Raw genomic sequence first — 21582 nt, 5'->3', positions numbered from 1 at the left:
CATGGCGACAATTCTCGCCCTTAAGGATAACCTTTCATCTTGATGATTCATACTGGAGCTGCTGTCTTTATGGCTGCTGCTGGGGAATATTTTTTTTTGTTTTTATTGGTATTAAATGGCCATCACCCTGAAAGGGCATTAGACCAGCAAGAATCAATAATCATGAAAGCCAAAATAATGATATGAAATATTTGCATCTATTTCATACCAGTATTAGGTTATTATTCATGATTATGAAACACAATAAGTAATTAAGAATACATCAGTATACATGGATAGTACCAGGACAAATACTTCCATCTGTACATCACATGTAGACTCATTACTATACTACTACAAAATAATCAAATAATTATCAAATTTATGTAAAAAAAACATAAAAGAAACAATTACAAATTATTTGGTCCTGAACAAAAGAAAAATATATACATTTACATAAATGTAACCTCCTCCTGCGATTCACAAATATATAAAAATGTACTGATGTATAGACATATGTACAAAAACCATATCCCTAACATACAAAAAAAGAAAGAATATATATATATATATATATATATATATATATATATATATATATAGGAAACCACAACTCAATAAGGAAACCACAACTAAGTTCATAAATCACAGCTCTCTGAGCAGTCTGGTCTCTTTCAAATAAGTTATCAATTTATTAGTTACACCAACGCCCCTATCACCTAAGACAGAATCAAGTGTGAAAGGGAGCGCATTTGTCCTACAGTAGGCAGCCAGAGAAGTACGTTCCCACTCATACCTACTGCAGTACAAAAGGATGTGACTAATAGATAACACCGCGTCACAGGTGGTCGGGTCCATCGCGGTGGAAATTGTCTGTTAATATGTGGCAACATATGTGATATCAGGGTGGAATTCATGCAGAGGCAGGCTAAAGCGTCCTTCTCCCATCTGTTTCCTTGGGAGGAACTGGACCAGTCACATATGGTCCTTTCGACTGATGGAAATGCCAGGTGCGTCCACTGACTTTGCCACAGAAGATTAATTAATTTCTTTCCGAAAGAGAGACTAGAGTGTAGCTCACGAGGAATGTCCCAAGTCTCCTCGAGTTCTACAGCCACTTTAGCTAGTACGTCAGCCTGCTCATTGCCGAAAATACTGCAATGACCAGGCACCCAGATCAGAGAGAAGGATTTAGTACATGTGTGCAGCTTATTGATAATGCAGCCCAGGACCTCATGTGAATCAGTCCTACACGAATGAATTGCCTGAAGGGCAGACTTAGAGTCCGAAAAAACGACAAAACTGTCATGATCTGAATGCAAAGCAAAGTCTATAGTTTGATCTATGACAAATAATTCAGCAGTGAATACAGAAGTATGTGGGGGCAAGCGAAAACGGATGTGACACCGCGTAGACAACACACTCGCACCCACACATTCATCCAACTTAGAGCCATCGGTGTACAAGCGGAATGATGCTAGATGTCCAATGAGGATCATCTGGAACAACTGTCGTATCTCCACCTCCGGTGCCTTGTACTTTGCGATGGGGAGCCAGTCAGTGTTAATTGTGGTAGCAAATGACTCTTAGGGTGCTATTTTTGATGTTAAAACCTGATCCCCATTAGAAAGGTTGTACCCTAATGCCTCACAGAGGAAGTGGAGCCTCACAGCCAATGGCTTGACGGCCGCATACAGCAGGTATTCCCACTGTAAGAGAATCCAACAGGTCGGAAGGCCAAGTGAGCATTTACGGTGGGTGGTGATACCGTAAGAAAATAACAGGTGGTCACGCTGTAGACGGAGAGGAGACACATTAGCCTCCACTTCCAACTGCTCCACATAAGTACATCGAAGGGCTCCAAGACATATACGCAAGCACACTTTCTGAAGCACCATCAAGTCTGCGGAGGACAGCATCTGATGCCGACCCATACACCTGTGAGCCATAGTCAAGCTTAGAACAGATAAGGGACTTATACACCATCAATAAAGATGTTCTGTTTGCTCACCATGATTTACCGGAAAGAAACTTGAGGACGTTAACGTTTTTATTACAAGAAGCAAGCAAATGATTAATGTGTGTTCTCCAACTGCGCTTACTGTCACAATGTAGACCCAGGAATCTGACTGAATTTTGAAAAGGTATCAGCTGATTATCTAAAGATAATGCATAGGAGGTACGTTAAGTTTAAGAGAAAAAACAACACCGACACACCTAGGGACGGAAAATGTAAATCCCCACTCCAGGGCCCAATGCTGAACAGATTCAAGTGCCAGTTGAATCTGCTGTGCCGAGGATTGTGCATTGCGGGAAGAGTGCAACATTGCACAAGAATCAGCATAGAGTGAGTATCTAAATATCCTGAGGATGCAAGCGGACGACAGAATGTCATTAATGGCAATGCTGAACAAAGTAGGGCTAAGCACACTTCCTTGTGGTACTCCGTTCTCTTGGACAGATATGTCCAAAGTTACGTTACAGGATAACCTGATAGAAAACGTTCTGTCAGTAAGGAAGTTCTGAAGGAAAATGGGCAAATTACCTCTTAAACCATAACGTAGAGTTTATGCAGTACTCCGTTTCATCAGGTCATATCATAAGCCTTATGAATATACAGAAAAATTCCTATCATGAATTCGAGATTGGCAAAAGCTTCGGCTATGCAATGCTCCAGGTGCACTAAATGATCCAGAGTGGATCTGTATTTATGGAATCCACTCAGTTGATCATTTAACACACCCTTCGACTCTAAAACAAAAAGTAACCTTTTATTAACCATATGTTCAAAGACCTTACGTAGACAGTCAGTCACAGCAATAGGTCGAAACGAACTTGGACTCATAAGGTGACTGTCTCGGTGAGGTATCAGAATGAAGTCCGCTTAGTGCCATGAGTTTGGGAATGTTCAAGACACCCAAATTTCATTGTACACTGCTAATAGCTTATTCAGGTTGGCCTGAGTAAGATGCTGGATCATGCCGTACGTAATGGTGGATGGACAGGGACTGGAGCCTTTACAGAGTTTTAGGGCAAGGAGAAGTTCAACTAATGTAAATTCGGAGTTGTAGCTGGTATCTCCAAATTCTGTGACAAAGTCTAAGTTTTGCAGCTCAGCCGTACGTTTATGGTGGAGAAAGCAAGGATCGTAGTTGGCTGAGCTGCTTACCTGGGCAAAATGGTTAGCGATGGTATTGGCAATGTCCATGGGATGGTCAATGACATTCCCAGCCACCTCAAGTGTGGAGATTGGTGGCTGGGTGTACTTGTTAAGTACATTTATGGTGGGCCAGACCTGACTTAGTGGGGTGGTGCGATTCACTGTGGACACAAAACTACTCCAGTTACTTCGTTTTGCCACTTTAACCCCTTAACCGCGGGGTGTTACTTTTGTGACGCTCGGCCACAATGGATCATACCGGGGGGCGTCACTTTTGTGATTCTGTGTTATTTTGAATTATTCCGGGCTCTCAAGTGGTGGCTTGTATCATCTATGAGTACTGCCAATGTCCAACACTAGTCAGCACTCCAAATCTCATCTGTACTCCCATCCATTGTTGACATTTTAGCGATTTTACCCCCTTCGTGACTCCCCTCCCTACCTGCCCTCCATTACCCTGTCCTCTCACCTCCCATGCCGCGCTGCGCTAAGCATATTTCTCCCTAATTTTTCCACAGATTTCATCCATTGAAATAAGCCCTATGCCCTATACTTATACAAAATAATATATACCAAAAAAAAATAAGGTAAGTGATAGTGTTATACACCAGGAATTGGCTAATTATCACCTGACAACACCTCACGTGCATTCATTCGCTACATTACCACGGTAATTTCCCCTTTGAATTATGCCTTGTAATCGATGTCTGTAATAAAGATATATATCAGAAAGGAAGGGAGAAGCCTAAATGACATTTACATTTACCTGGAACTACCTATTTCTTTATATATTGCCGAGATTTTCTACCTATAAAAAATTAGCATGTAAGTTAGCAGCAGTCAGCCTCAATGTCATTGTCAACCCTTGCCTTCTCAGATAAGCCACGGCATTTAGTTCCTTGTCCTCCGCTGTGGTCAAACCATGTCGCACTCGCGCCCCGCCATTTCTGCCGCTTCTGCGCCCATTGCAAAGGGCCCCGTGACCTCTACCCCCAAGAAAAGTAGTGAGAGAAGTAGTAAAGGACTTAGTGACTGCAGTGGCACATGAACTAGCAGAATTGTCCATAATGATGATGGATAGTGATTTTGATGATTCAGGTGAATCGTTTGATGAGCTGGGTGAGGTAATCGTGCCAGAAAGTGCTAGTACGAGTGCTTCAGTGTCGGAAGTAGTCTCTAGCTCCAAGGGAAAGGAGCCGTTAGTGCAGCAAGGCAAGGAATTTGGGAAGGGAGTGAAAAGGCGGCGTGTTAGCCCCAGAACAATGCCCCCGCGTGACCCAGCTCGCCATGAGTCCCGAGTTGATTCACCTCCCTGTTCCCCAAGCCCCACTTCACTCATTTCTTCCTCATCATCAGCTGAGTTATCTCCGGAGTCTTTGTCGTCGGAGTCATCACCAGCATGAACAGTGAAGGCAGGCCGTAGAGGAAGAGGTAAATCTAGGACTTGTAAAAGTAGAGTTGGTAGTAGGGTAAAGGCTGCTAGTGCTGTACGGCAACCCAGGGTCAGTGCGAGTGACCTTGAACCTGATAAATCTGCCTCACAGCCACCCACCACCACCACCCACCCTACACCGCCACGACAGGGAATCCTGGACGCCTTCGCGTGGACGGAAGGGTCCAATTTTGTGCCTGAACATTTAGTGTTTGATGAGAGCTCCTCAGGAGTTCAGCCTGCCTTCACTATTCACGATAATGCTGAGTGTGTGGACTACCTTTTGGCCTTCCTAGATGACGAAGTCATGCAGCACATATGTGATGAGACCAACAGGTATGAATCACAACGTGCTGCAAGTGGTACAGGTGCAGCCAAGATGCAACAATGGTCCATGCTGGTTGTGCAGAAGCTGTATGTGTTCTTTGCCCTCATGTTTCTCATGCCACACTCCAAGAAGCATGAGTTGGAAAAATACTGGTCCAAGGACCCCTTACTACCCTCACCCACCTTCAATAAGTACATGGCCAGAGATCGCTTCTGGAACATCATGGGAAACCTGCACTTTGCTGACAACGATGTACCTTCCCAAACCGACCCACTCTAGAAGATCCGGGAGATTCTGAGCAGAATGAAGGATAAGTTTATGTCATTCTTCCACCCCTTTCAGAAGGTTGTCATTGACGAATCCTTGGTTTTGTTCAGAGGACGTCTTCGGTTTGTTCAGTACATTCCAAGCAAACGTCATCACTTTGGAATTAAGTTCTTTGTACTGTGCGACTGTAAGACGGGGTACATCCTTGACTTCGACATTTATTCAGCCAGCACTGTCGATCTGGATAAAACACACCCCCTTGGCTTCTCAGGCTGTGTAGTGAAAGTGCTCCTTGAAAAGTATTTTGGTGGGAATCATGTGCTGTATACAGACAACTACTATACAGCACCGAAACTTGCCAAATACCTTTCTGAGCACGGCATTGGCTCCTGCGGCACTGTCAAAAGTAATTGTGGCCACTTCCCTAAATTCACAGAGGCAGGAACCTCGCAGAGAGGAGACGTGCACCTACGCAAGTCTGAGAAGATGCTGACAATACGGTGGCATGACAAGAGGGTCATGCACATACTCACCACCGTACATAAGTGGGAGATGACAGACAGTGGGAAGGTCGACAGTAGGACAGGCGAACCTGTGATGAAACCTGATGCTGTGTTGGACTACAATATCAACATGCGGCTGGTGGACAAGTCCGACATGATGATTGGTGAGATCGACTGTCTCAGGAAGAATACTAGGTGGTACAGGAAAGTTTTTCTGCATCTCATAGATATGACGATGCTGAACGCCTTCATCCTGTACAAGATGAAGGTCAAGCCACCCAAGTCCTTCTCCCTGAGGTTGTTCGCCAGGACTTGTGTCCAGCAGCTGCTGGAAAGATATGGTAGGGTGACAGCAGCAACTCCAAGGCGCCATCCAGTACTACTTCCCGACAGACTTGAGCAGAGGGCGTATATGGATCGGCACAGACTGGACCTAATGCCTGCCACAGGGAAAAGGAAGGCTGCGATTCCCAGGTGTCAAATGTGTGCACATACCACCCGCCGCACACCTGAGCACAAACGCACCTCTTGGCAGTGCGCTGAGTGCCAGGTTCCCCTTTGTGTTACCTGCTTCTTTGATTACCACAGCCAGAAGCAGTTCTAACAGTGCAAGTGTTAAAGGAGAATAATGTGTAAATAATGTGTAAATAATGTGTAAATAGCAAGTGAAAGCAATGGATGTTCAGTACATATGATTGAACAGTGTATTATAGTTTTATCTTACTGAAAGTGACAGTGAATAATATAGTGTAAGTAAAATAGAAGGGTAAATATTGAAAATAGAATAGAAAATGTAAATAGTAATGTAAGTAATTAGTAATATAAGAATATGAGTACAAATACTTTATGTTATAACAGTGAAAGTGAATCCGTGGCTCTCTACGTATTTTACTGAATGAAAAATTGAATGACTTCAGTGACAATAAACTAATACTACTGAAGGAAACTTATGGAGAAAGACTCCAGATATATATAAGTGTGATATAGTAATAGAAATATAAAGTGTGAGGGGTTTTGTGAATAATAAATGACAGAGTACCAAGAGCGAACTAGCGCAAATGCGAAGATCAGACGCACTCGTAATTTCCATTGCTTTCACAGTGTTTTTTTTTTGGAGTATGGATCCCAAACTACTTGAAAATCATAGAGTAGTGTTTATAATGTTACTTTTTGTCTGTGGTAATCATATTACGGGTTGTCGGGAAGTGTAAAGTGGAGACTTCGCTATCCAACTTCAGAGGTCTCCACAAGTCCTACGGTAACGACGAAGGCTCAACAAACATTCCAGGAGAAAGCTGAAGGTATGTGCCATTAGCATATATAATTTTAATATTCTAGGACTAATAACTGATTTTTGGCAAATATTTTTTGAGAGTCTGTCGGAGCCCGAATAACCCCGCGGGACACGCAAAACATTGGTAAACATGCCCGCGGTGTAGGGGTTAATTGTCCTCCTTGCCTCAGCCTTAGCTGCTTTGTAGGCAATAAAGTTTGATTCTGTTGGCTGTTTCTCAAAAATCCTATTGAGCTTAGTGAGTGCTTGTCGGCAATCTGGTGTCCACCACAAAACTCTATGCTTGTTTGGCATTGTAGATTTCTTGGGAATAGCAGCCTCAGCTGCATGTATAATGGAAGTCTGTAGGCTTTGCGGCTTTCTTGTCAATGTCATCTCCCGATATGTCTAGATTGGTGACCCGTGAGTAGTACCCCCAGCCTGCTTCCTTAAAGTTAAGGTGGTGGAAGAAGCCGAGGATAATCGCATGTGTAAGAAAGACAGATTGGAAAATGGTCGCTACCCATCGAGTTGTCATACAGGTCCCAAGAGATTTTAGTGTGTATATCGGGAGATGACAAGGACAGATCTATACATGACATGTTGCCAGTGCAGTCTTCTACATGAATTGCTCTAACATTGTTTAGAAGACAGAGGTTCGACTTTAATATTAGGTCGGCTACTTGCTCCCTCCTACCATCACTCCTCAACCTTCCCCATTGACACTGATGGGCGTTAAAATCATTTAAAATTAATTGATGGCCCGGAAGTTGATGGACTAGTGAAGTGAAAGCATCACCATCAATGGGACTACAGGGAAGACAATAGATAGAGCAAATAGAGAGATACGTGTTATTAAATTTTGCTCTGCACGTGACAGCTTCCAGAGTAGAACTGAGAATCACTTCGGTTTGTGGGTGTGATTTGTGGGTGTATATGGCGACTCCGTGACCATCATATCTTCTATATGAATGGTAGTGTTTGAGCTGGGAAGGATCAGGGTGATCAACCAGGCGCATCTCCTGTAAACAAACAATGTCTGGCCTGTGTATAGATAGCAAAATTGCTATATTGTGGAATTTATTCTCAAGAGTCCTACAAGTCCATTGTAACACAGTGAATGTGGTGGTTTAAGGTTTATGAGCGGGGCCAGTGTGCTTAGCTTTTTTATGCTGCCTGTTGCCAGGCGAGTGGCTACTGGGGGACCTATCCCGGTGCTTACTAACGGAAACCTCCATACATTGATCATCAATAACTAGGCTCCCAGAGCCCCCCCGAGAAAGAGCTAAACCTTTTCTCCCTCGCTGGACCAGGAGCAGGAAGGACATGAGGACATAACTGTTTCGTAAGGGTGGTCATATTACTCTTAACAGAGTTGTCGGGCTTCTGTTTAGGCTCTACTGACTGAGAGGCAGCAGCAGCCTGAGAATAGGAAGTTGCCCTGTGGATGTCATGTTGAAAGCTGGACTGGACAGGAGGCTGAGATGGCGAGGTCGAGTGTGTGGCAAGAGGAACTGGTTCAGAGCCAGTCTGTGTTTCAATAGAGCACATCACGGGACGGGACATCACCGCCGAAGCATAAGACCTATTTGGCTTGGGAGTTGCATGCAACTCCTTCACCTTTTTCCTCTGTTGCCTTCACTGAGCAGATCTCTTTCTCCTCGTTCAATTTGGGACAGTCTCTAGAGGAAGTGGGGTGCGCACCCTTGCAATGAAAGCAACAGACAGTCTCTGATATGCAGTGTTCAGCATCATGACCCTGTGTTGCACATTTGCCACACACTGATTGTGAAGCCCGACAAGTCTTATCATTATGTCCATATAATTGACATTGCAAACACCGAAGTGGATTAGGGATACGTGGCCTGACATTATGAATTTCATACCTGACATTTACCTGGGCTGGGAGATTCACTCTGCCAAATGTCAAGATGATCGTTGCAGAATTCATCCTTACACCTTATGCAAAACGAGTGATAAATCGGGCCACAGTCACATCTTGTTGAGCAAGTTCACATACGATCTCGTCCTCTTCCATGACCATGAGTTCCCTGCAAGTGATGACACCTTGCAGGAATTCATGGCATGCGGGATCCTCGGCACGATATCGTAACAGTGAATCGTGCGCAGTTTCATCAAGTCATGAACCTGGGAGGAGTTGACAGTTTTAATCAAGAGGTCACCATTGGCAAGTTTTTTTACTTGTTCCACTTCCCCCGCTCAGTGATCAATCACTTTCTTGATAAGAAAAGGATTGAGACTGCTCAGGGGAGTGGATCCAAGAGCATGTAGGGAGACAAATTTGGCATTATTTACTGGGATGTCCATTGTGCGTGTCTGGGGCCGTTCAGTCTGGGGATGGTCAGTCCGTGTGGCAGTCTGTGGGTCTTCAGGACCACCTCCCACCCTGAGGGGGGGGGAGGCGGTAGGGGGGTCCGGCATAGTGACCACTTCTCCCGTTAGGGTGAAGTGGGAAGGAGGAGGAAAACGAGCAAAGGACAACACACACTGGGACCAAACACCCAAGGCTGAAATTGCCTTCTCAAACCACTCCAGGGAAGCCTGACCATGTTAATTCATGCCCCAGAGCGATCAGTGGGGGGGACCCTCCGTGGGCAGCAAGAAAAGGTAATCTCAGTATACTGGAACAGACACCTACTGTTCCTAGCTATCAGGGAGGGGAGAAAAGTGAGAAACTAGCTAGCCTAGCGTGAACCAGAAGGGTGAAAAAAAAAAATAATAATTGCCGGTGAGGTAGCCCTAGGAAGCTAGAGGAGAGCTCAGAAGCACACAACCTCACTCTCAAAAACCATGCATAAAAGTGTGGGGAATAGTGACCTCACATTTAGACACAAACCCAGGCTATGCCTCGGTCGCGGAGCTGGAGGTTCTTTGAAGCTACCTCAGTTCGTTCGTTCGGGTTATCTCGGAATTACTTGAGAGTGTGTAGAGACATATCGGCACATACTCGTACAGTGCTTATGATGACTGATTAACCCCTACATTGCGGGCTTGTTTACCAATGACTTGCGTGTCCCGCAGGGTTATTTGGGCTCCGACAGACTCTCAAAAAATATTTGCCAAAAATCAGTTATTAGTCCTAGAATAATAAAATTACATATGCTTATGGCACATACCTTCAGCTTTCTCCTGGAATGATTGTTGAGCCTTCGTCAGTTACCGTAGGACTTGTGGAGACCTCTGAAGTAGGGTAACGAAGTCTCCACTTTACACTTCCCGACAACCCGTAATATGATTACCACAGCCAGATACAAACACTATAAACACTATTCTACAATTTTCAAGTAGTTTGGGACCCATACTAAAAAAAAAAAACACTGTGAAAGCAATGGAAATTACGAGCGCGTCTGATCGTCGCACTGGCACTAGTTCGCTCTTAGTAGTCTGTCATTTATTATTCATAAAACCCCTCACACTTTATATTTCTATTACTATATAACACTTATATATATCTACAGTCTTTATTCATAAGTTTCCTTCAGTAGTATTAGTTTATTGTCACTGTAGGGATTCAATTTCTTTCAGTAAAATACGTAGCATTCACTTTCTCGTCCTGTATACTGGCATTGAGAGTGAATGTCACTTTCATCTTCACTCTCATAACTCATAGCATTCAGACATGCTAGAGTGAAACTTTCACTTTCATTACTCCTAGGGTATATACTCGTAATCTTATAATACTACTCATTTTTATTTCTATTTACGTTCTCTATTTTATTTACGTTATTTACATTTCTATTTTATTTACACTGTGTTGTGCACTGTCACTTGAAATAACTTATAAAACTGTTTTCCATTGTTCACGTATATTTACATTCATTACTTTCACTTGCTGTTTACACATTATTTACACATTATTTACAATTCCACTTGCACTGTTTTACTCAATAGAAAGATCGTAGTCACTCTTTTATCAATTGTCAGCCCTTTACCTCTTTCCACACGAGATTTAGTAGGGGGTAAAGGTCACAGGGCCATTTGCATGGGGGTGAAAAAAGGCCTTGAAGTCAGCAAGAAGAAACATACGTACTCTCACTTCGGAAGTTGAGAGTAACCTGATAACGGAGGGCTAGCGTGGAGGCCTGCTAAGGGGTTATTCAGGGTTACCAATATTTCTTCTTGAAACAGCTAAGTCTAGCACTGATATGATTGGCAGGAAATCTAGACAATACATTATAAATTTGGTAGTTCCAGGTGAATGTAAATATCACTTAGGCTTCTCCCTTCCCTCCTTACATGTGTATTTATTTCGCAAATAGATTAGAGGCCTACTTAGGAGATATATTATCAGAGCTACCAATGTTAGATCTTGAAACATCTTTGTTTAGCACTGATATGATTGGCAGGAAATCTAGACAATACATTATAAATTAGGTAGTTCCAGGTGAATATAAATATCACTTAGGCTTCTCCCTTCCCTCCTTACATGTATATTTATTACGAAAATAGATTATAGGGCATATTTCAAGGGGAAAAAAACAGCGAAAATTAGCGAACGAGTGCACGTGAGGTGTTGTCAGGTGATAATTAGCCAATTCCAGGTGTTTGGCACTCTCACTTACCTTATTTCTTTCTTGTATATATTATTTGGTATAAGAATAGGACATAGGGCTTATTTCAATGAATGAAATCAGTGAAAAATTCCAGGGAAGATTTACTTAGCGTAGCACGGCCGGGCAGGCGAGAGGATAGGGTAATGGAGGGGGGGTAGGGAGGGGAGTCAAGAACGGGGAGAAATGGCTAAATTGTCAACAATGGATGGGAGTACAGATGAGATTAGGAGTGCTGACTAGTGTTGGACATTGGCAGTACTGATAGATGATACAAGCCCCCACTTGGAAGCCCGGGTGAATTCAAAATAACACAGAATCACAAGAGCGATGCCCCGCGGTATGATCCCTTGCTCCCAAGCGTCACGAAAGTGACGCCCCGCGGTTAAGGGGTTAAGAAAGAATTTCAGAACATAGGCACATCGTTATTTTCAATGTTTGCTGCATGTCACAGGGGTGGTTTTATGACAGATATATCTATATCTATCTATCTATCTATATCTATCTATCTATCTATCTATATAAAACCACATTTTACCATTTTACGGTTAACAAAGACATTAACGGCAATGTACAACGTATCAGACATTTCAAGGTTTCAGTGTCAGGTAATCTCTTTACATCACATATATCTCTGTGATAGCCAAAACGAGAGGGGGTGGGGTGTTTTTCCACAGTTTTAGGAAGACGCCCTGACACTTGTGAATGAATCTTTCCGATTCTATATTTATATGAGGCGCTGAGTTCATTACCAGGCTAAGTGCCAAAACTACAAAACGCCAGAAAATGCGTTTAAAGTCTGGCAACTTTAAAACTTTGATATCTCGGTAACTGCTTGTGTTATTTTGATGTGTGTGTTTTTTTTAATGTAGCTTATGGTATTTCCTTTATTGCAATAACCTCGATTTTGCGCTATCTGTCATTAATCATGATGATATCGTGTGAAGAAGGATAATTTTGCCCTCCATTGCCTGACCGATCAGCAAAGAAAATATTTTGATCCTACTAATAACTACAGAAATACATCATGAAAGGCCAATAATATATTACCGTAATGTCCCAGGAGTGTCATACTGTGGAATAAAATCAAAGATCTATGACATAAGTATTATTATTTTCACAATAATAGCAGTTTAAAGGTCGGAAACTTTGTGCGTGTTTTTCTCGGAGTTTTTAACTACCAATAATTACGAGCCACATCACAAACATCAAGAAAAACATAATAAATTATTATATTGCTGATAATAATAAGAAAAGTAAGACAGCTTTCAATGTATGAGGAAATTATTAGAAATCCCTGTAACCAGGATGATTAGAAAAAAAAAAAAACATAACCTGCACACACACGGTTACGAGTACCAGTAACTTAACAAACACAATGGCAATAAAAATGATAGTAATAATGGTTAAAAAATCTTATAATAATAATGAGAAAGCACCCACAAGGCAGGTGAGAGAACAATACTGTCCCTTCTCTCCCCTCCACAGCTGCTGGTAGGAGTAGTGTCAGGCATCAGCTTATTGGCTAGCTGCAGTGCAACCCGACTATCTGATTGGCCAGCTTCAAGGGGGGTAAGGAAAGGGGCTGGGATACAGCCTGGTAATGCTCTCACATTCACTTCAACACCACGGGGAGTCAACATAAGGAACATAGGACAGGCTGAACTCATAGGAAAAGTGACCATACAGCTGGCGGAATTCTGGACCCAGTCGCCTGCCCTGAGCACTAGTGCCGAACCAGATGGGTTTTTCTGCTGTTTGGCATGACATCGCAACACATTTGTCTACTTAACCAGGATTTTGACCCCTTTGTAGGTTGTTTCTCAGCACTTTTTTACTTCTAGCATATAAAGGGATGATTTAGCTACTTGTTGGTGCATGTAGGTGCTTGGCGGCCATTTTGGTGCTTAGCCCGGTAATGAACTCAGCACTTCATATATTCATACATTCATACTATACAATGCTTAAAATGATGTATATGTATTATCTCATCGTGCATGATGCACGGTGGAGCATTCATATATCATCATTATTGATGGGTTCGAAACACTGATTCATTGTGTGATCCGTTAATATAAATCACAGGGGAGTGATCTAATTCATAATTTTAACTCGAGTGTTACTACGCTGCCACATCTATGCCAGACCCACGACAGGGAGTAAAGAAATACCTTGAGGCAATAGTACAAGGTAGGGCAGTGGATGTTGAAGCAGCTCTGATGAGAGAGGGCAGCGTTTGGAAACTTCCTGTACTGTTGTTTGCAGATGATACGGTATCGTTAAGTGTAGACGAAGAGGAACTACAAGGTTTAGTTAGTGATTTTAGGAGGGTGTGTAAGTAATGGAATCTAAAGGTGAATGTAGTTAAGAGTAAAGTTACGGTTTTCGAGAGAAATGAAATCACTGAGTGTACAGTGAGGTTGGATGGAGAGGAAATTATTATTATTATTTTTTTTTTTTTTGGGGGGGAGCTATCTACCATTGGGGCCGAAGCCCCTGGTCATTAAGGCCATATATATATGTATATACATACACACACACACACACATATATATATATATATATATATATATATATATATATATATATATATATATATATATATATACAGTACATACATACACACACACACAAACACACATCCATGCATATAAACATACACACTTTCAAACACACGTGTATATATATATATATATATATATATATATATATATATATTTTTTTTTGCATTTTTATTTTTTATGATTTTTTAATATTATTATATTTTTTACCTTACATTTTAAACAAAAATGCCTAATCTAAAGAACCTGAACTAATCACCTAACTATCAAATTGCTAAATTATACTAAATCCTAAAGAGACAAATAACTAGATGGTAAAAATACCTTGACCATGAGAACACCATTGACTGCAGATATGTAATGCCTTTCTACATTACATACCTGCATTCATCACCTGGTGACTGTCAGTCGAGGCTCAACCTAATATAGGATACATCAGTATATGAAAGGGAACCAGACAAGTCAGGAACATTTCATGTACGTCATCTGTCGGCCCTAATTAGCACAACGTAAACAAGATCGTACAATGTATTTAAGTAATATGTACAAAAAGTGAAGTACCTCACCCAACAGACCACCATCAACTGCAAGTGCCCAGTACCTTACTATATTGCACACTTGCACTCATCAGCCGGTCACTGTCAGTCGAGGAACGGGGTTTAAGGTATGGGACATCAATATTAGAAATAGATCTGTGGGAGGAGGAACTATTTCAAATATATCAACTCTCAACTCTAATTAATAGTACAATATATACATAATAAGAGTCGATTAAAACCATAACCATACAGTAAAAAAGTCACATCACTCTAATCAATCCGGTCTCTCTCAAGAAAGCCATCAATTGATCAGTCATAACAATGACCCCATCATCCAGGATGTTGGAAAGGGTGAAGGGGACCTCTGCTGTGCCACAGTAATTTAGAAGTGAAGCACGTTCACGAATAAATCACCGACAACGCAGGGTGATATGACTGATAGATAACACCGCATCACAGATGTCACAGTGCGGTGGGAAGCGTCTTTCCATATACGGTTTCATATGAGTTAAAACGGTGGCATTAAGCCATAATCTTGCCAATACTTTTTTCCTCAAGGCAACTTGGATGGTTGGCAGTATCCCAGTCGCCCAGGTATGGCTTACAAGTTGGAATATTAAGCCTGGTCGACTGACCTTGCCACAGAAGATTTACTGACTTCTTTACAAGAGAGAGACTCGACCATAGATCACGAGGAACGTCCCAAGTCTCCTCGAGCTCTACAGCCGACCTTGCAAGTAAGTCAGCCTGCTCATTGCTGTAAATACGACAATGACCAGGCACCCAGGTCAGCGTGAATGACTTGTCGCACGAATGCAATGCATTAATAAAGTGGCCTTGGATCTCATTAGAGTCCGTTGTACAAGATGCGATTGCCTGAAGGGCTGATTTTGAATCTGAAAATATGAAAAATGAGTCATGCCGGGAAGTGAGACGATAGTCTATGGCTTTGTCAACAGCAAAAAATTCGGAGGTCAACACAGATGTATGAGTCGGCAAACAATACCTGAGTGCACATTCATTCGACCACACACTAGCACCCACACATTCACTCGACTTGGAACCGTCGGTGTACAATTGGTGGGACCCCAAGTGATGAACGATGATGTTACAAAACAAGTGGTGGACCTGCGCCTCCGGCGCCTTAGTCTTTGGTGCTGGGAGCCATGATACATCAACAGTGAAACCAGGGGGCTCCCAAGTCGCTATATTTTTAGTCACCAACTTGTCACAGTCATTGAGGTCCACACCAAGCTCCTGGGTTAGTAAGTGGAGGTGAATGGCAAGTGGCCGATGCACCCCCTGCAAAAGATGGTGGTATTGACGCAGGGGGGTACAGGCCACATTGCCAATATTACTTTTCCTTGATGTTCGTCTGCCATAGGATAAGGCCAGGTGGTCACAGCGAATACGGAGGGGAGGCACATTTTCCTCCACTTTCATACGAGCTACACGGGTACACCGGATGGCTCCAAGACACATTCACAAACATTTATTCTGCAATACATCCAGTCCTTTCAGCGTGCCATTGGATGCCAAGCCATACACCTGTGCACCATAGTCTAGCTTTGATCGAATAAGGGACTTATACACCATTAATAAAGATTTTCTGTCGGCATCCCATGTAGTTCCCGCTAGGTACTTGAGGACCTTTAACAGTTTATCACAACAAGCAACCAAATTATTAACATGATTTTTGAAGTTCAAATGACGATCAAAATGTATTCCCCAAAACTTTACAGAATTTTGAAAAGGCACCACCTGATTATCCAAAGTGAAGCACAGATTAGGTACATTACGATTAGTGAAGACTACAGTGGCACAGTTATGAACGGATAACTTAAATCCCCACTGCAAGGCCCATTGGTGGACGGAGACAAGGGCTGCTTGAATCCTCCCATCCGAAAATTGTGCATTTTGAGAAGAGTGCCATATTGCACATTCGTCAGTGTAGAGCAAGTATTTAAGATTCCTTGGGATGGGAGCTGATGACAGAATATCATTGATCAAAATGCTAAATAAAGTGGGACTAAGCACACTTCCCTGCAGCACCCCGTTTTCCTGGATAAATATATCCGATGTTACGTTACGGGGCAATTTGACAGAGAAAGTCCTGTCCCTTAAGAAATTTGAAATAAAAATAGGCAAATCTCCTCTTAAACCATAAGCATAGAGCTTCATTTGTATACTGTGTCGCCATGTCATGTCATAGGCTTTATGGATGTCCAAGAACACCCCTATCATGAATTCTTTATTGGCAAATGCTTCTGAAATACAATGCTCCAAATTCATTAAATGATCTAGTGAACTTCTGTATTTATGGAAGCCACATGGTTGGTCATTTAACAAATTCTTCGACTCTGAAACAAAAAGAAGCCTATTATTAACCATTCATTCCATGACCTTACATAGACAAGAAGTCAACACAATAGGATGAAATAAAATGGGATTCATAAGACGACCAGCCTTTTTGGGTACCGGTATGAAGTGCGCAAAGTGCCATGAGTTTGGGATCGTTCGAGACGCCCAAATCTCATTGTACAATGCTAACATCTTAATCAGGTTGTCCTGATTAAGATGCTGCATCATACCGTACGTGATGGTGTCTGGTCCAGGGCTGGTGTCTTTACAGGATTTAAGGACAAGGAGCAGTTCATCTAGCTGAAACTCTTGGTTGTACGGGTAGTCTATGTCTTCTGTGGGAAAGTCTATTATCTATAGTTCAGTCGTGCATTTATGATGTTGGAAACACCGGTCATAAGTGGCTGAGCTACTTACATAAGAAAAACTCCTGGCGAGGATGTTAGCAACGTCCACGGGATCGTCATGGATGGTGTTGTTCACCTCCAGGGTTGTCACAGGGAAGTATGGGTCTTTATTATTTAATATTCTTATTGTGGACCAGACTTTACTTAATGGTGTAGTACGAGTCACTGTGGACACAAAGGACATGCCAGGAGTCACGTTTGGCCTTTCTTATTATTCTCCTTGCCTCAGCCCATGCCTGTTTGTATGCAATAAAATTTTCCTCAGTAGGCTGGCTATCAAAAATCCTGTATCTCCTATTGCGTTTCCTTAATGCCTGTCGGCAATCTATCGTCCACCAATGTGCTCTATGCTTTGCATGAATTGTAGAAGTCTTGGGAATAGCAGCCTCAGCTGCCTGTTCTATGGAATTGGTCAGATTTTCGACCTTAACATCTACGGTCTCCCCAGATATATCTAAATTGGCGATCCTTGAGAAGGATCCCCAATCTGCTTTCTTGAGCTTAAATTTTGGGGGTGGAGGGTCCGAAACAATGTCGCGTGTATAAGAATGACAGATGGGTAAATGATCACTTTCCAAAGAGTCGTCATAAGGGTCCCATGAGAAATCCTGATGTATACCATGGGAGGCCAGAGATAAGTCAATGGTCAAAAAGTTACCAGTACGATCATTTAAACGAGTCGCCCTACCATCGTTCAGACGACAGAGGTTGGACTGTATTATTAGGTCGGCTACTTGCTCCCCACGACCATCGATCCTCAAGCTGCCCTATTGATAGTGATGGTCGTTAAAGTTGCCCAGCACTAACTTATTCCCAGGGAGATGTTCAAATAGTGAATTTAAAGTATCACTATCAATGGGGCCATGTGGAGGACAGTACAGAGAGCAAAGAGACAGATATGTGTTATTAAATTTTACTCTACACACAACCGCTTCCAGAGTAGAATTTAGAATCACTTCCGTTTGTGGATGTGATTTGTGTGTGTATATTGCGACTCCGTGACCTTCATATCTTCTATACGAGTGGTAGTGTTTGAACTGTGGAGGATCAGGGTGATCCGCTGAGCGTGTCTCCCGTAAACAAATAACATCTGGCCTGTGTATTGAAAGCAAGATTGCTATATTATGTACTTTATTTCCAAGACCCTTACAATGCCATTGTAATATAGTGAATGCAACGGTTTAAGATTTACATTCAGGGCCACTGTGCTCAGTCTTTTTGTGCCGTCCACCAGCAAGCAAGAGACTGCCGGGGGACCTATCCCGGTGCCTGTTGATGGAAACCTCAATATTTTCATCAGTAACTAGGCTCCCAGACTCCACTGAGGAAGAGCTACCCTTTCTCTCCCTCACTGGAATGGAAGCTGGAAGAACATGAGGACGTGACTGGTTTGTGAGGATGGTCATGTTACTCTTAATAGGCTTGTCAGACTTCGGTTTAGGCCGTACTCTGGAGATACAGCAGCAGCCTGAGAATATGTTGAAGCCTTAGGGATGTCAGTGAGATAACTGGAGCGGATAGGAGGCTGAGATGGAGATAGAGAGGGACAGTGAGTGGCAGGAGAGAGAAGGACAAGGTCATTTGGCATCTCGACAGAGCACATCACAGGACGGGACATTACCGCCGAAGCATAGGACTTATTCAGCGTGGGAGTTGCATGCAACTCCTTCACCTTTTACCTAGCTTCGTAGTAGGAAATACCCTTGGTTGCCTTCACCGTGCAGACCTCCTTCTCCTCCATCCACTTGGCACAGTCACTAGAGGAAGTGGAGTGAGGACCATTGCAGTGAAAGCAACATACTGTCTCAGATGTGCAACGTTCTGCATCATGACCCTGGCTTGTACACTTGCCGCACACTGGCTGGGAAGCCCGACAAGTCTTGTTACCATGCCCATACAGCTGGCATTTCAAGCAACGCAGAGAGTTAGGGATGTACGGCCGAACGTGAACAATTTCGTAACGAACTTTGACATAACTAGGAAGAGGAACTTTGCCAAACATCAAGATAATAGTTGCTGTCTTCGTCCCTGTGCCTCCCGAGTAACGAGTAATGAATTTAGCATCAATTACATCTTGCTGCGCCAATTCATGTACGATTTCGTCCTCGCTCATCACCATGAGATCCCTGCAAGTGACAACACCCTTGCAAGAATTCATAGAGACTGGAATTTTCGGTTCGACATCGTAACTGTGGAATTTACGCAGTTTCAGCAAATCTTTCACCTGTGATGAGTTAACAGTTTTGACCAGATCTCCGTTAGCAAGGTTTTTTACTTGTTCCACCACTCCTGCACAGTTGTCAATCACCTTCTTGATAAGGAAGGGACTGAGACTGGACAGGGGAGTGGAACCGAGAGCACGAATTGTCACGTAGGTGGCATTCCCTACGGGAACATCAAGTGGGGATCGAGTCTGGCGTCCGTCAGTCTTGGGACCGTTAGTCACGTCAATCCTATTGTCGGCAGGACCGCCTCCCCCCCTAGGCAGCAAGGGCGTCCGCCATAGTAACCACTTTCCCCGTGAGGGGGAAGTGGGAAGAAAGAGAAAAACGAACAAGGGACAGAGCACCTGGGGAAGACACACCTAATCTGAGATTACCCTTGCAAACCACTCTCAGAAGGACGCACCTGTGTGTAACTCACACCCCAGTGCGATCGATGGGGGGTACACTCCAGAGGCGAGTAAGCAAAGGCAATCTCAGGAAACAGATATAGACACCTACTATAACTCTAAAGGGCTGGGAGGAAAATTAGGACTAGCTAACCTAACTTTTATTCGCGCTGTTTACAAAACTAATGCCGGTGAGGCAGCCCTGAAAACTAGAGGAGAGCTCAGAAGAAAACACGTCTGCACTCCCCACGACCATGCATCAAAGCCCCCTGAGGAAATGGAAAATGTGAGCGCCTTTAAGCACTTCGATAGTGTGATAAGTAAGGATGAAAATTTGGATGATGAAGTGCAACAAGAAAGAAAGGTTGCTGGTTCTTTCAAAGCAGTGATAAGAAATAGGGAAGTAACCATGGAGATAAAATGAAGTCGCTGCATGATAGTATTGTGATACCAGATCTAATATTTGGAAGTGAAGCTTGGACCTTTTTGGAGGGACACAAGTCAAGGGTGATAGCAGTGGAAATTTATTATTTGAGAGAAGTATGCGGAGTTACTTGGAGAGACAGACTGACAAATGAAGAAGTTAAATAGCATTGTGGTTTGGATGCAGATGTCATAGAAAGAGAAGTATATTGAGGTGGTTTGGCCATATGGAGAGGATTGAGAGCGAGAGAATAATGAGGAGAGTGTATGTGAGTGAGGTGGAGGAGGGAGGGAAGGAGGGGGCAGAAGAGAATAAGATGATAGGATAGAGTGGAGAGGTATATGAAAGAGGAGTGTTTGAGCTGGGAGGAGGGCAGTGAAATGACGGGGGACAGGGCAACATGGAAGCGATTTGTTTGTGGCCACCCCTTACTGGATTAAGGCGTCTAGCAATAGATAGATGGGCAAATAGCTTTTGTAATCATAATAATAATAATAATAATAATAATAATAATAATAATAATAATAATAATAACAATAATAATAATAATAATAATAATAATAATAATAATATCATTGGTTACTGTGTCCTGTCTGTGGTGGTGGTGGCAGGTGTCGTGGGTGAGGGCGAGGGACATTCACCTGCTGACAGCTGGACTTACCACCTACACCTCCGATAACAGGTAAGTGCCTCATGTTCACTCTCTCTGTTTTTATTGTCTGCTTTCTTTACTGTCTGCCTGGCTACCTTTTTATTTTGCTATTTGCTATCTGTCTCTCGACCTAGCTTGCTACTTAATTACTTCTCTTTCCACCTTACTGTCAACTTCTCTGCCCTACTGTATGTATCAATCCCGGCTTGTCTGTCAGCCTGCCTTACTGTCTGTTTGTCTGTTTGATATGAGTTCGAACGAAGGAAATTCGTCTCTTAAAGATGGCTTTACTATCCTCACCTCAGATTACAAATACGTTCTTTACATTCTCTCCGTCTCATGGTTTGCCTATCTTACCGTCTATCTGGTTGCCTTTCTGCTTGTCTGTGTGCCTGCTTGTTTGTCTTGGCGGAGGACAAGGGATACGCACCAGCTGACAGCTGGCATTACCACATGCACTTCACACGACAGGGTGACAGATGGGTACGTTAAAGTCTCTCGGTCTGCTGGCCTG

The 21582-nt window shown here is 42.9% G+C and overlaps 1 protein-coding gene across 1 annotated transcript in view; it reads left to right on the top strand.

Moving 5' to 3' along the window:
- Window positions 1-21582, top strand: part of LOC145394507 (uncharacterized) — a 106163-nt gene that overhangs the window by 27150 nt on the left and 57431 nt on the right. The window contains exon 3 of the mRNA XM_080268352.1: window positions 21028-21098. Coding sequence (XP_080124478.1) covers window positions 21028-21098 — 71 coding nt within the window. The remainder of the gene's footprint in view (window positions 1-21027; window positions 21099-21582) is intronic.

The sequence above is a fragment of the Coenobita brevimanus genome, chromosome 27 (genome assembly GCF_032717465.1).
Source record: "Coenobita brevimanus isolate Jiangsu-jjx chromosome 27, ASM3271746v2, whole genome shotgun sequence".
Classification (NCBI taxonomy): domain Eukaryota; kingdom Metazoa; phylum Arthropoda; class Malacostraca; order Decapoda; family Coenobitidae; genus Coenobita; species Coenobita brevimanus.
This window is presented reverse-complemented; position numbering and strand designations above follow the sequence as displayed.